The following is a 15,708-nucleotide window of genomic DNA, read 5'->3' as shown; positions in this document are numbered from 1 at the left end:
TCTACTGACACTGGATGGATCTGAGACTTATTCCTATCTGGTTGAAAGTCCAAGATCCTACCTTGGCATTCACTGACATAATTCAGTTTCCTGGAGAAGGAGGCAGTTGGGGTGCCTTATAGCCTGATGGGTACAGACTCTAGGATTCTTGCTGTGCTTTAGCTGGAGTGGCGGTGGTGGTGATGAGGTGGCTGCATTGTTTTCTGTGCTGTCTGATTGGTGTAGAGTGGTAATATCTATACATTTTCTGTCTTGCTTGGCTGCCCCATTCCTGGAGCTTTGGCTAGAGAGGTTAGACTTTTCTTAGGGCTTTAAGACAAATCTGTGCCCTTTTCTTCTAGGTTGCCACTTTCTTCTGCTCCAAGTCTGGAATATAGGAAACACATAGAAAACCCAGAGAACTCACCACTGTATCGTTCCTTGGCTCCTAAGGGCCCTAAGGATGTATCTTCTTCTATCTTTAAGAGTCTTTCTATATTTATTTTATATATAACGTCCAGGTTTCTAGTTGTAGTAAGTAGAAGAATGGTGTTCACACAATTTTTCCTGCTGGAATAGTGTCAGAAAAAAGTATATCTACTCCATCTTCCTGGATGAGAAACACTAATGATTTAATTGCACATGGGGGTGATGGGGGAGGGTTTTCCACCTCCTTTGTGCTGACTCATCAGAAATACCTGCCCTAGAGGCCTGGGCAAAGGCCAGCGGCAGCATTGCCCTGCTGTGGGAAGTGGGGCTGACTTAGTAATTGGGTAAAGATCAGATAAGGATTCAGCTAGCATTTAGCTTAGCTTACCTGGTGAGGACAGTGGCAGGATTTGAGATGTAAGGGGCTCACTATTTGAAAACCTACTTAGTGTCCATAGACAGATGAATGGATTAAGACAATGTGGTACATATAAACAATAGAGTATTACTCAGCCATAAAAAGACACAGTGCCATTAAAAGGCACTGTGTGTGGATGAGTGTGAGCACTATTCACAATAGCCAAGACACGGAAACAACCCAAATGTCCATCAACAGATGGATGGATTAAGAAGACGTGGTATATATGTACAATGGAATACTACTCAGCCATAAAAAAGAACAAAATAATGCCATTTGCAGCAACATGGATGGAGCTAGAGACTCCCATACTGAGTGAAGTAAGCCAGAAAGAAAAAGACAAATACTATATGATATCACTTATTTGTGGAATCTAAAATGTGAAACAAATGATCCTAGCTAAAACAAATAAACAAACAAACAAAAAACAGAAGGAGAGCATGACCAAGAAGATCAGACTTGGGGTTATAGGGGGCTGGGGGTAAGGGGAGAGAGTGGGAGAGATGGGCATTTTGGGGGTTTGGGGAGATGCAAACTGTTGTGTCTTGAATGGATAGGCAATGGGATCCTACTGTACAGCACAGGGAAATGTGTGTGATTGGGTCACTTTGTTGTACAACAGAACTTGGTGAAACATTGTAAATCAACTACTCTTTACTTTTTTAATAATAAAAAAAGAAAAAATAAAGCGATGAAGGAGGAAAAATGAATAAATAAATAACTAAGTTTTTTAAAAAAGAGAAAACCTACTTAGGATAGATTTACAGACAGGTGCTAAGGATCCTGTTCTTAGGAGGAATGATTTGAAGGGTCACCAAAGAGACTTTTTGCCTCCTCCATGACCTCCTGAGAATCCTTTACCCCTGGTTCTGGACAGTAAGTAAAGAGGACTGGAGGGAGGATGGGATCTGGGTCTTCTCCTCAGGAGACTTTGTGGCTGTTTGGGAGGATTGGCACACACCTGGAGTACAGGTAGAGACATGGAATTAGAGCAGGCTATCAGTACAGTTGGGGGAGGCTGGCCAGAGAGGAGTGGCTAGACTGGGATGATCAGAGAAGGTTTGAGCTGCCTCTGCAGCTTCCCAAGGAATAAAGGCCAGGATTGGGGAGGGGAATCAAAGGCCTTGTAGGAGGAAGGGCTGGCTTCTCATCAACACTCACACACTGCAACTGCAGAGTTGGCGTTCTGAGTGTAAACACTTGCTTTCAGCCCTTAGGGAGTGAGCTCAAGGCTCATGACAGCAGTTTGTTGCTTTGCTGAGACATGGGTCTGAATCACGTTCATTCTGATGCTGATGTGGGTGGGGAAAGGAGCCAATTAGGGAGTGATCCTGACTGGGACTCTCAGCATCTGTCACAGTACAGCCTTGCTTCACTCGTTGTGTCTTATGAAGAAACTGCAAAGGGACAAAACTTTGCATCTAGTGAAAAAAGACTGAAAAGATTAACCGGTACCGTTGTTGGAAATGAAACTGAGGTCATCTAAGAAAAGGATTATTCTTAGAAAATTGCTGTTTTGAATTAAAAAAGAAGAGCAGGTTGAATTTGGCTGTTGGTTGATACAACAGAAGTAGAAGCATCATACTGTTATAATACAGAATGCAGAATAAGGCCATAATCTCTGCACAGCAATGGAGAAGGGGGACTGGTAAACTCTTCATTCAAGTGCTTGGCTAGTGAAATGATTGCATTTTTATGAAGGAAATTTTATACTGTGAATGCATCTGAGACTTGGGAATTGTGAAACTCCTGGGTCACATACCTTGATAATGTAAGAGTCTACTAAAATTCTAGTGTCTGCCTCCTCATCTAGAATTATGAATTAGGCTTTTGTATTATTAATTTATGAACCCAAACCCTAGTATAGGACCTGTGACAGGGTCAGCCTTCCACAGAAGTGTGTTAAATGAACAGAGGGATGAATGAACAAGTACATGAATGGTTATCTGTCTGGCTGGGCAAACAAATAAGATCTGTAAAGCTCTGAATGTGGGGTCAGAAGACCAGCCAAAGAAATCCTCAAGGCTGGGGACTTCCTTTTGTTGGGTGTTTACATCCTCTGGGACTCATTATATGAAAGGCACATGAAATGTTTGCTGTCCTCAACTACCTGGGCCTTTGTTTTACCATTTGTGAAAGGTGGATCCTCACAGCTTCTCTCAGGGTCAAGTGGATTAAGTGAGCTTCTATGTGTGAGGAGCTATTTTAAGCACTGCACCAGCATCAGTCATTGTGAGTGGTGATAATGCCATTATTTCAAGGTCAAGGGTGGGGGAGATGGGAGGGTACAGGGACACAGTCCGTGTGTGCAGGAGAAGGTGTCCAGTGCAGTGTGGCTGGCACAGATAAACAGGAGGGCACAGCAGGGCCTACAGCCAGAGGGTTGGGTCTGGATTCCTAGTGAGCTCTTCTCCCAGGGCCCTGGTTGGCCATGAGAACTGTCCAGAGGAACCCTGGGAAGCCACGCCATGGAGTCCCATCCTAACTACATAAAAGAAGCTCAGCCAGGGTCCCTGAAGCAGCCATCTGATGCTGGTACAGTCTTGAGATCTCTCACGGATGATGCTGCCAATTAAAGGTCTCCCTTCTACACCCCCGCAGTCTGATCCCCGACCACATGCCCTGGGGAAGGGTAATTGAGGCTGTGACAAACCTCCCAGCCGAGATCTTTCTAGGGATGATTTGGTCAGCCTAATTATCCTATGTTAATTAGATAAGACTCAAATTACAGGACCAAGGCTTGTAGGCCCAACACTTGGGAGATTTTCAAGTTATTCACCCGGTATCTCTGATTTTGCTGGAAGAAAATGATTTCTTGCTCCCAGGCAACTAAGCCCACAAATTAGGGCAGTGGCCCCCTCCTGAGCCCTATAAAAGTGGAGCCGGAGACAGCGGCTGATGAGCCACATCTCAGCTCACCAGAGTTAGCATCTCGTTCCATCCCTGGCTTCCCCAGCATGAGTCGCCAATTCACCTACAAGTCAGGAGCTGCCTCCAAGGGGGGCTTCAGCGGCTGTTCAGCTGTGCTCTCAGGGGGAAGCTCATCCTCCTATCGAGCAGGGGGCAAACCGTTCAGTGGGGACTTTGGAAGCCGGAGCCTGTACAACCTGGGGGGCACCCGGAGCATCTCTTTCAACATGGCCAGTAGCAGTGGGCGGGCAGGGAACTACGGGTTAAGCCGAGGCCGAACCAGTGGCTTTGCTGGCAGCATGTTTGGCAGCATGGCCCTGGGGCCCGTGTGTCCACCTGTGTCCCCTACAGGGGGCATCCACCAGGTCACCATCAACAAGAGCCTCCTGGTCCCCCTCAACGTGGAGCTGGACCCTGAGATCCAGAAAGTTCGTGCCCAGGAGCGGGAGCAGATCAAGGCACTGAACAACAAGTTTGCCTCCTTCATCGACAAGGTGGGACTTTCTGGAGAAAGCCAAGGCATGGGTCAGCCTAGAATATCTAGAAAGCCATAAGGGCCTGCTCCTTCTCTCATGGGATCCAGACCAGCTCAAACTCTGGTCGAAAGACAGACTCGTAGCCTATAATACACCCCAAACTGGAAGGCAAGGCAGATGGGGGTGAGTGCACTAGATCAGTGGTTCTCAAAAGTGGTCCCTAAACAAGCACCATCAGCATCACATGGCGTTTGTTAGACATGCATGTTCTCAGGCTCCACCTCATACCTATTGAATCACAAACTCTGGGAGTAGGACCCAGAACCCATGTTTTAACAAGCCCACAGGTGATGCTGATGAGTTTGAGAACTACTGTGGAACAAAGGGGTGGGATGGTTTAGGAAGTAGTGATTTCCTGAGCTTAGGGGAGCAGAGGAAGCTCACCATGGGTGACAATGAGCACCAGTAGTAGTTTGCTGGAAGGAGATGGGGAAAGGCAACTGGGGGAGAGGGAGCAGTCACATGCAGCATGATAGGACTTTTCTGGGGAAAGGAGGGACCTTGGGTTTGTGCAGTGTTTGTTGAAGGGGGGAGAGGGGCTGGCATGCTGTGAAGAGTGCAAGAACTTGGAGGTGACCAAGTAGGTGATGTGGAACCCCCAGACAGTTTTTCTTTTTCTTTTTCTTTTTTGCTTTTTAGGGTTGCACCCATGGCATATGGTTGTTCTCAGGCTAGGGATTCAATTGGAGCTGCAGCTGCCACCCTAAACCACAGACACAGCAATGCAGAATCCAAGCCACATCTGACCTACGCCATAGCTCATGGCAATTCCAGATCCTTAATCCACTGAGCGAGGCCAGGGATCGAACCTGCATCCTCATGGATAGTAGCCGGGTTCATAAGCCACTGAGCCACAATGGGAATTCCCACCAGTTTTAAGCAAGGGAATAGTACGATATTCATAGGCTGAAACTTGAGTAGCCTGGTTCTCTCTCTGGGGAAATTTTGGGAGAGCACAGCCAGACAGACATGAAAGCAACATAGGAGGGCCCAAGACCCCAGATCAGCTGGGCACCTGCCTCTGACTGGGCTGGGAGAGGCTGTGACCAAGGAGATGGAGGGTGGTGGAGCACAGGCCAGGCCACTAGGCCTGGAGTAGAGGTCCCTAAGAGCATGAAGGTCAGTATGGGCTAGCTTACCTGTCTAAGGACTCCCCCTAGAGAGGCAGCCCAGGCTGAACTTGACACTGGTCCAGGCAAGTTAGGACAAGTGCAGAGGAGAAAGATCTTGACTAGATGGAAAGGAAAGTGGTGAGGCCCCTCTTGATGTTAGTGGCTGCTCCTTGAAGGAGAACCTCAGTCCAACAAAGGGCCTGGGTGGGGAGGGGTGTGAGTGCCTTTTTTTCCTGAGAGATGAGGCTATTTAATGTATGAGAGCACAGCTACTGTCCAGGGAAGGAAACCCTACCACCTCTCGCCATTGGTTGAATGTCTTTTGACTGGGTTCCAGGTGCGGTTCCTGGAGCAGCAGAACCAGGTGCTGGAGACCAAGTGGGAGCTGCTGCAGCAGCTGGACCTGAACAACTGTAAGAACAACCTGGAGCCCATCCTCGAGGGCTACATCAGCACCCTGCAGAAGCAGCTGGAGGTGCTGTCCGGGGACAGGGTAAGGCTGGACTCAGAGCTGAGGAGCACGCGGGACGTGGTGGAGGACTACAAGAAGAGGTGAGCAGGACCCTGCACCCGGGCTCACTGCCTCCCGGGATGGGGCTTTCCCTGCAGGCACCGGCCTCAGGGGTGCTGAGCTCAGGTGAGAGTGGCCCATCCTGAGCAGTTCTGCCTGGCCAGGCCAGATGATTGCCGTCTCTGGGTGATCATGAGGGCTGGGTGGTGAACAGCTAGTCTCCCAGGCAGTGGCTGGGCTGTCTTGGCAGGTGGCTACCTCCTCAGCCCCCTCCCTCCTTCTCCCACTCAAAAGACCCCAAGGGTGCACACCCCACTGGGGTCCTGAGCTCACTCAGTTTGCTTTCAAGTTCCAAGGAGACCTCCCCCCGCCCGATCCCTGGCAGGGCAGGAAGCTGGCATTTCTGTTGAGCTTCCTCTCACTCCCGTCAGGTCCTGGACATCTGGGCCATGCTCCTCCCTCTGTGGAAAGTCTGGCCACCTTCTTGGGACTCATGCTTGGGGATGGGGTGGAGTTATTAGTAAGGGTGTCAGGTGGGGGGGGTGACAAGAATCATGGCTGTGAGGGGCTACAGTGTGGTCCTGGGATTTGGACGCTGAGTGGGAGGAGGAAGAACCTCTTCAGTCTCAAGACTTCACAGGAAATCTTGACCCGAACCATCCAGGCACCTGGCTCTGGAGGGGGTTGCTTCAGACCCTGCCCACAATGCTGGCCAGAGTCCTAGAGAATTGGACAGATTTGCAAAGATGTAGAATAATATCTGTTAAAAGATATATAATATGGGCGTCTCTTATCTCCGTTCATGATGAGAACACACATACACACACAAACACACACTCACGTACACACTTTTCTCATGGTGATGCTTTTTCTGCAGGTATGAGGAGCAAATAAATAAGCGCACGAGTGCCGAGAATGAATTTGTGGTGCTTAAGAAGGTGAGGAGAGAGTGTCCCCTAGTCTCCTACAGAGTGGAATTGGGGGGGGGGTGAACCAGAGGGGAGACTGGGATCTGTGCCCTCTGTGGAAAGGCCTGGAGCCCAAGTGCCAGAAGGAGAAGATGGGAGGATGTGCAGCTTGGGGACACCTTGGGACACCTTGATGTTTATCTAGCACACATCGTTTTGTCCTTCCCCGTGTTCTGTATGAATGGGCAGGAATACAGATGTGGACAGTCACTCCCAGGCCATGTCCATGGTGGCTTGGGGAAAAGCACATGCTTTGAGAGAGGCTGCAGGTCCACCTTCCCTGGCTGCCTGTCTTTGGCTACCCTTGGCTCTGACTGCTCTATGACTGACCATATGGGGTATGGGACCTCACCCATGCCCCCTTTCAGACAGAGAGGCAGTAAAAAAATTCCATCTGTGGATGGGGCATAAGGAGTTTCAGAGGCACAAGGATCTTGGCTCAAGGTCTCACACTGAGTCCTGGGTGGGGGTCAGGTTCTTGCCCCCTGGGTCATGACTTCATTCCCTGGGGCAGTTAGCTGCAGTAGTTGGTGTTGGGGGCACCAACTCCTGGGGGAGCCCTGTCTGGGCTCTAAGAAAGGCCACATCAGGAGGTCTCTGGATTCCCTTAGGACGTGGATGCAGCTTACATGAGCAAGGTGGAGCTGCAAGCCAAGGTAGATGCCCTGGACGGAGAAATCAAGTTGTTCAAGTGCCTGTACGAGGGGGTAAGGCTCCCCTAACCACCTTTACCCCTGCTTTGTCTTCTAGAAGGACAGACATATGAATAAACGAGCAGCCGCTTAATCATCAGGAACTTTAAGAGCCTGGGGAATGTCTAGCATTTGGATGCTGGGAGCTTTACAGATCAAAGCAAGAGTGACATCTATCTTGGTGTCCCCAAATGATGTGTGTCATCATTTGTCCTGCTCTCACATCCTTCAGAAAGCCATGGATCCTTAAGGGGTTCTCATTGACCTTCAGCCAGTTTAAATATTCTCATTTCTGTCTATCTTCTCTCTGCTGCTTGGGGTATTTCCTCGAGTCTTAGGCGTGAAAGCCCTAGAGATGGAGGTGGAAAGTTCTCACATCCTTTCTACTGCCTCTGTAACCATCTGATTTCAAGCTTAAGTTTGTTGGCCAAGCATCCATGGGCTCCTGTGTCCTTCTGCTTCTGGTGTGGTGGCAAAGCTGTTTCCGCTTCATCGTCTGTACTCTTGACCTGTCTCAGGTATCAGACACAGGGACTGTTTTCTTCTCAGGTTGCTTCAAACCCATTCAACAGTTTTTAGATGTGGTGTTGGAACCTCTAGGCTGGTAAACTCCATTCTTGGAAGTTTTGGGGACTATAGCTTACGTCTATTGGGGAGGGTCTGGGGGGTTCCCCTGCTAGGGCAGGCTCATCACCTTGGCACCTTCTGCTGCTCACAAAAGGCATTTCACGTTTCTTTGTTTCCACCGCAGGAGATTGCTCAGATCCAGTCCCACATCAGTGACACATCCGTCATCCTCTCCATGGACAACAATCGGAGCCTGGACCTGGACAGCATCATTGCGGAGGTCCAAGCCCAGTACGAGGAGATCGCCCTCAAGAGCAAAGCCGAGGCCGAGGCCCTGTACCAGACCAAGGTGAGGCTGTACAACTCCCCAGAGTCACGTGTTCTGGGCCTCTGGTCCAGTCCCACCTCTCAGCATGGCTGACATGCTTGCTTGGAGCACAGCATTGCCCTGGGCACTGGGGGAAGCCCAAGAGAAGGAGAGGCAGCTCTGTCCTTTGGAACCATGAAGCTATCAGAGGACACATGCAGCTGAGTGCAAATGAATGTGTCAGAATCATCAATGCCGGGAAGACAGAGGTTAGGGAACTAGGACACAATGTCTTTGGAGGTAAAGAGTTTTGGGCTGAGTCTGGGAAGGAGGAAAACATAGGTAGTTAGCACCTCAACTCCCTCATTAATTACAGTAAATTAGGGGGTCTCTTGGGTGTGATCTGAGATCAGGTAACTCCTACTTTCTCATTCAAGTCCAGCTCCAAAGAGAAAGGGGGAGTTTGAGTCCCTTAGATCTTAACTCCTCTAATGGGTTGTGGGTGGGAAAATGAGTCTTTAGATAATTTGGTTTCTTCCATCAAGGTGGCTACTTCCTAATTGTCCTTGCTGTTTTTCAGGCTCCTTCTCAAGGGAAATCCACCCTCTTGAGACCTTATCTTGTCCCTCCCCTTGCCTCCTTGCTACCCTAGGGACAGAAAATTTTGGCCTACAGGGCTGGGAGGAAGGAAAGCTTTCAAGGCCTAGGAGAGAACTCAGGCCAGGACCTCTTAATGAAGGTTCAAACTGAAGTCCCCAGTTCAAAATCCTTCCATGTTATTGCTACAAGCCGGGGTCAGGGATGGCCGTGTGGTCTAACCCCTCCGGAATGTCAGTGACTAGTTCTTAATCCCAGGTTCCTTCTAGAAGAATTAGGCAGGTCTGCACAGACGTGATTTGAGGATTGTTTGCTGCTTGAGGGTATTCACACCTGCCCCTCTTCAGTTAGGGGCAAGTACTCACATAGTCTGAGAAACAGTATCAAGATGGCTTATTATTATTATCATTATTATTCACCTTTTGAAGATGAAGAAGCTGGGGCTCAAAGAGTTTATGTAGCTTGTCAAGTCATTTATCTGGTAAGTGATGGAGCTGCATCTGAATATATATGACTGTCGCTTTCATGGTGTTTAGATGGCAAGTAAGGTGGTGGCTCTGGTTGAGAAGTGTTTATGATAAGGGTTGGAGGCTGAATGGCAAGAGTTTGCTCTCTCATATGCCTCAGGAGGAGACAGCCTAGTATCGGAACCGGGGATTTGGGAGTTCCCATTGTGGCTCGGAGGGCTAAGAACCCAGCTAGTATCCACGAGGATGTGGGTTTGATCCCTGGCCTCACTCAGTGGGTTAAGGATCTGGCATTGCCATGAACTGTGGTGTAGGTTGCAGACTTGGCTCAGATCTGGTGTTGCTGTGGCTATGGTGTAGTCCAGCAGCTGCAGTCTGATTCTACCCCTAGCCTGGGAACTTCCATATGCTGGGGGTGTGGCCCTAAAATGAAAAAAAAAAAAAACAAAACAACAACTGGGGAGTTCATTTCTCTTTCTTGTGTCAGTGGGTAGAGAAAGCTGCATCCTGCAGAGAAGCAGAAGGCCATCTGAACTGGAATAGGATTTATTGTCCCCAGATTAGCACCGAAGATAAAACACAAGAACACAGTGAGAAGCCTTCCCCCCTGCCCCAACACCTTATGCGGGCTTGGCACCTTTAAGAAGAACCCTGAATCTAGGGCTATGCTGGGGCCAGAGAAGATGACTCTTATCTCAGTGGAAAGGCCAAACACCCAGAGACAGACAGGCAGTGCACAGCCACCAGAGTTCTGAATGTCACATGTCTTTTGGTATTCCCTTTAAGCCAAATTCTGGGGTAGAAATGGAGTACTCTGTTGACTACTCAATGGATAACATCAAAGGCAAAAATAATCCCAAACTAGTAGTAGATGACACAAAATTTATGACTAGTAGTATTGGGGTATAGCAAAATCTACCCCAACCATACACACAGGTGTGCACATGCATGTGCACGCACACACACGCACACACACACACACACAGACACACACACACACCATATGCCTCTAGGCCCAGCAAGATTTCCAGTATCCTGGGGCCCAGCTGAACTATGAAGGGAAGTCAGAGAAAATAGAGATGGGCAGCTCATCAGCTCCCTCTTTGGTTCATTCATTCATTCATTCATCAGACCTCTTTTCTAGCCAGACCCTGTGCTAGATACTGGGAATTTAGAAATAAAATGAAAGGTCCCATCATCCCATCATTCAGAACCTGATGGGAAAGGCATAGAAATGTGTGATCACAGTATAGTGTGATAAGTGGTGTGCCAGGGGCTATGGGCACAGAAGTACACCCAACCAGGGGATCAGGGAAGGCTTCCTGGAGGAGGGAAAGTTTTCCAGCTGGAGGGAGAAGTTCATGCACAGATTCAGAGACTTGAGAGCTCATGGGCCAATTATGGAACCTGGAAGTGTTGGGTACAGGTGGAGAGCCACTTAGTTGATGGGCAGGGTTAGTGAGAAATGAGTCTGGAGAGCCTGGTGGATGCCCAATCTCAAAGCACCTTGGTGCCAAGCTAAGAGTTAGAACTGGGCCTTGACTTTGAAAAGCTATGGGCAGAGGAGTTTCATAATCGCAGTTGTGTTGTGCTCTGGTGTGGACAATATGGGACTTTCAACTGTCCTTACGGCCACATCTAATCATCAGTGAGATCAACTGTGCTTAAGGTGAATAAATCAGTCCAATGAGCAGATGGTTGAGTGGGAGGCTGGTGAAGTTGGGACCCCTGCTCACCTCTGCCATACTCCCCAGGCAAAAAGGCACAGTCTGCCAGGCTGAGCTTGGGTCCCTGCTTTGGCCCCTCTCCCTTAGTTCCAAGAGCTCCAGCTGGCAGCCGGCCAGCATGGGGATGACCTCAAACACACCAAGAACGAGATCTCAGAGCTGACCCGGCTCATCCAAAGGCTGCACTCGGAGATCGAGAGTGTGAAGAAGCAGGTGAAGAGGGTTTGGGGTTTCCTGGCTCATCCCCAAGGGAGGGGTGAACTTTCAATCACATACTCCCTCATTCTCCTTCTCCTTCTCTGGGTCCTCCATCTCAGAACCCCCTCCTCAAAGGGAACCCCTGCTCTGATCCCCTACACTTAGCACCCACCTGAATTTTGCAACAATTGAAAGGGTCTTTTCAGAAAGAGAAGGGGCTGAGAATAAAAAGCTCCTAGTCCCAGGGTATCAGGACTCCTTGGCCATGTATGCGGCTTTGCTCTAGGAAGTGGGGCAGGATAGAGAGTACTTGGGGAACTGAAATGAGGCCCAGGGTGCCTTAGAACTCAAGGAGAGATGCTACCTCCTGGCCCTCAGTGCTCCAATCTGGAGACGGCCATTGCTGATGCCGAACAGCGGGGAGACAACGCTCTGAAGGATGCCCGGGCCAAGCTGGACGAGCTGGAGGGTGCCCTGCACCAGGCCAAGGAGGAGCTGGCCCGGATGCTGCGCGAGTACCAGGAGCTCATGAGCACAAAGCTGGCCCTGGACATCGAGATCGCCACCTACCGCAAGCTGCTGGAGGGCGAGGAGTGCCGGTGGGTGATGCGAAGTGTTTTAGAATGTTAGGGTGGGAAGGACTTTGGGCATCTTTTGGCTCAGTTTCCCAGGTGTGTGGGACAGGCTACTGGAGGAGTTGGACATACTTTTTAGGTCACCTATAAACACAGCCTTAAACAGCATCCATAGGATAATAAACAAGATGGTGAGTTCCTTCATGGTTCTCCTTCTAGTCTTCAGACTATGACAGGGAGACAGTCTCAGCATGGTGCTCTTGTGTGTCTATCATCACCCTGACACCTGTAAATATACTTATTAGTAAAGAGATCATAGATCGCAGGTTCAGAATCTCTGGGAAGACAGCGATATCTAGCCAAAAAATTAAAAAAAAATTGTTTTATTGGAGAGCACATTGTGGCTCAGTGGGTAAAGAACCCGACTAGTATCCATGAGGACGCAGGTTCGATCCCTGGCCTCAGTCAGTGGGTTAAGGATCTGGTGTTGTCACATGCTGCAGCATAGGTCGCAGATATGGCTCAGATCTGGCCTTGCTGTGGCTGTGGCATAGGCCAGCACTGCAGCTCCAGTTCGACTCAAAGTCTGGGAACTTCCATGTGCTGCTGGTGTGCCCCTAAAAATATAAAAAAAGTTGTATGCTTTCTTTTCATTATATTTATTTTTACTTCTACTGTTTTGTTCTTTTTTGGCCCAGCAATTCTGGTTTTCTATTTACCCTGGTGATATAAAGAGAAATGTGGTTTTGTTATAAAGGGCAGAGTCCATGAAAAATACTAAATATACAACAGTAGGAGTTGTACATGGTCATAGCAACAGTAGGAAGGGTGGTACATGAAGCACTGACATTTGAAAAACTCGGTTCTAACCCAGCACCATTTTTATAAAGGAGATCCAGAGAGAAGTTATTGGTCCTAAAATCATTCATTAGTTTCATAGTGGCAACTCCTGATGCCAGTATTTCCACACATGTATTTGCTCAGGCAGTAGCCTCATAGAAATAAAGTGGGCCAAAGAGAAGCACAACAGCAGGGCCCTCCCCCCGGGAGGTGGTGTTGCTACTGGGGGCTCCCGGGTTGCAAGTTCGAATGTCTCCAAAGGGGTAAGAGCAGAATGAGGAGGGAGAGAGAGGTGCTGAAGGTCAAACAGGTGCAGTTAATGCCACCTGGCCAGCTGGAGGGCTTGCGGAGGCTGAGTTTAGTCCAGCCGATGGTTTTAGGCTGGGGTGTGGGTAACTCCGATGCCACATGATAGAGACTTACCTGTGCCTGTCTCCCCGTGCAGGATGTCTGGAGAATTCACCAATTCTGTGAGCATATGTGAGTATGTCATGCCCCTGAAGGAATATTTTTAGTCCGTTAATGAATACCAAATAAGTGGTCCCCTACCACTGGGACCCCCATGGAACAGCCTGGGTTCTCTCTGCCTGGTGGACCACCATTGTCCTAAACGTCTTTTTTGCTCCCTGCTGCCTCTTCCTCTGTGGAGTCAGCTCCTCATCACATCCTGACATTTCACACTGGCCCCTCCCCAAAAAGCTCACCCACACTGGGATGAGACGCTCAGCCCCACCCTCCTTCTGCCACCCCCTCCACTCTGGCTTTCCTGCATGACAAGTGAACAGGGAGGGGGGCACTTCCTCACTCATAGAGACCCGGGCACAGACTCGCCATGCACAACCAGTTTCAATGCTGCTCCACAGGGTTCAGTCTGGTCTCCTGAGATAAGCTGGCAAGAACTCTCCTGAATCAAGTCATCAGGAGCTTCTTTGAAAAAAATTAAGAATGTTTTAAGTTAAATGCAAGACTTGTTGGTTTACATGATGCTTGGGCATCAGCTGTTCTTTGGGAGAAGCCCGTGATACTCCTGTTTGTTCAAACAATGAGATGGCTCTGGGTTTGTGGGTCCTTTGGGATCTGGGCTGTTTCTCCTGGTGCTAGAGCAGCTCAGGAATTGAACATGTGTCACTAAACTCAAGTCCACGGTTGCTGTGGAGGGTTTGTTTAAGAGTGAGACATTTAAACTAGTTGGGGCAGGGAGGTTGGAGGGGGCTTTGGGTCAGCCCTGTCCTGGGATTTACCGTCCCCCCACCCTGTCCCCCACAGCAGTCATCAGCAGCTCCACAGCTGGGACCGCAGGCTCAGGAGCCAGCTTTGGGTTCAGCGGCACCGGCACCTATGGCTACCGACCCAGCTCCGTTGGTAGGGGCTACAGCATCCTGTCTGGGGGCTGTGTCACTGGCAGCGGGAACTGCAGCCCCCGAGGAGAGTCCAAAACTAGGCTGGGAAGTGCAAGTGAGTTCAACTTCCCACCTGGGAAGACCCCAGCTGTGAGCCTACCCACCAAGAAAACCACACGATAACGTGAAGGACAGCCGTTCAGACGCCTTGCTCTGGTTTCTCATGGACTCTCCCTCCAAGAAATTCTTCTGTCGCGTTGTCATCATCTCCTTTTTGCTTTGCTTTGCCACTGACATCTCCTTTCTTATAACTCTGTGCCTTGGTCTTTCTTAAGAATCAAGGGTTCTAGCACACCCTTCTGCCTTCACACCAAGAGAAGGATATACCTCTTAACCCAGGCTTGCCTTCCTGAAGCACTGCCAAGGAGAAAGACTTGGCCTTTCCTCTGGCCTGCGCACCCCCTTCAGAGGAAGGTTTTCTCTCTAGCCATCCCAGTTCTCCTGCTGTCCCCACCATGCCATGGCCCAGGTAGTTATTTGGCCCAGGTAGTGTGCTCCATGGGTACATGAGATGACAGGTCCACTGACAGACCTGCAAGGACTGTCTCTTGTTAAAGCAACACCAGCTCTGGGGAAACACCAGGTTATTGATTGTCCCTTGCGTAATGACTGCAGACTCTATAGCTGAGAGTACCTCTGACGGCTGGTCCCATCGATGAAAGGATTTGTGCTCACAGCATGTGAGTTCTTGTCCTCCTTCAGGCCTTTCTTCCTACTTCCCTATCTCACCAATAAACTTCTACAACTCACGCAGGCCCAGGTTGCTTCTGTCTCCTAAGGGAATCTCATCTTAGGCCATGTCTCTTCTGTATGTAGAGGTCAATGACCTGGAACCCATGGCATCCCAGGCCCAGTGCCTTCCACAGAGCCCCTAAGAATCCTTTGATGGGACCCCATCATCACCTCCACTGGATTCTGTGTATTTATCTCTGTTTGCCATCCCCAGCTGACACACCAAGTCATGCTTTTCTCGGGCCAATGCCCAGTGGCTGAAAAACCTTTAGGAACATTCAGATTATCAGCAGAGAGAGGAAGTCAACACTTATTAGTCTTGCGATGAGATTTAAAACTGGCCAAGAGGCCACAGAAGGCCAGTTCCAAAAAGCCTCGGACTCAAATTATAGCTGTTCCTTGTTCTCTGGGAAAAAGCCAAAGGAAGAATCTGTTTCAAGAAATGACCCATGTTCTCTCGGTCCTTGGAGAAGTTTCACTGCGTTGATCGTGGATGTGAATGTGTATATACATGTGTATGAGTCGTGTTTAAGCACGGCGCCATGTCTGTTTTACTCCACTCTGCTTCCAAAACACCTGTGCTCAGAGATTTCTCATAGGTCCCCAGGCCATGACCATGCTAGCAGGATGCGACAGGAGGTGAATAGCAAGTGAGAGGCCTGCACACATTCAAACTGGGGCTCACAGGTGCATTTGAACAGGGTCAGTGGGTCCAGACAGGGTCTTAGAGTCAATTCCGTCTC

At 49.4% G+C, this 15,708-nt stretch overlaps 1 protein-coding gene across 2 annotated transcripts; it reads left to right on the top strand.

Moving 5' to 3' along the window:
- The first annotated feature begins 3,729 nt into the window (after positions 1-3,729).
- KRT73 (keratin 73) lies at positions 3,730-15,502 on the top strand. Of its 2 annotated transcripts, none has more exons than XM_021091693.2 (9): positions 3,730-4,230; positions 5,722-5,936; positions 6,773-6,833; positions 7,475-7,570; positions 8,307-8,471; positions 11,308-11,433; positions 11,797-12,017; positions 13,279-13,313; positions 14,103-14,982. In XM_021091693.2, the coding sequence occupies exons 1-9, from the start codon at positions 3,784-3,786 to the stop codon at positions 14,354-14,356; spliced, it is 1,620 nt and encodes a 539-aa protein (XP_020947352.2). In that variant the 5' UTR covers positions 3,730-3,783; the 3' UTR covers positions 14,357-14,982. The 2 variants fall into 2 exon arrangements, with proteins under 2 accessions (XP_020947352.2, XP_020947351.2); XM_021091692.2 differs by having other exon boundaries at positions 3,741-4,230; positions 14,100-15,502.
- Positions 15,503-15,708: the final 206 nt, after the last annotated feature.

The sequence above is a fragment of the Sus scrofa genome, chromosome 5, assembly GCF_054392235.1.
Source record: "Sus scrofa isolate SSC_HxYL_T2T_F1_AM1 chromosome 5, Sscrofa_HxYL_maternal_Yorkshire_Landrace_v2.0, whole genome shotgun sequence".
In the NCBI taxonomy this organism is placed as follows: Eukaryota; Metazoa; Chordata; class Mammalia; order Artiodactyla; family Suidae; genus Sus; species Sus scrofa.
Note: the sequence above shows the minus strand (reverse complement) of the source record. Positions and strands in the feature narration are given on the sequence as shown.

Excerpts from the sequence above, each read along its gene's own strand:
- KRT73 (XM_021091692.2), top strand. The coding sequence starts at position 3,784 with ATGAGTCGCCAATTCACCTACAAGTCAGGAGCTGCCTCCAAGGGGGGC. Across the intron at positions 6,834-7,474 it reads AATTTGTGGTGCTTAAGAAG|GACGTGGATGCAGCTTACAT; the intron begins GTGAGGAGAGAG and ends GGATTCCCTTAG. Across the intron at positions 12,018-13,278 it reads CTGGAGGGCGAGGAGTGCCG|GATGTCTGGAGAATTCACCA; the intron begins GTGGGTGATGCG and ends CTCCCCGTGCAG.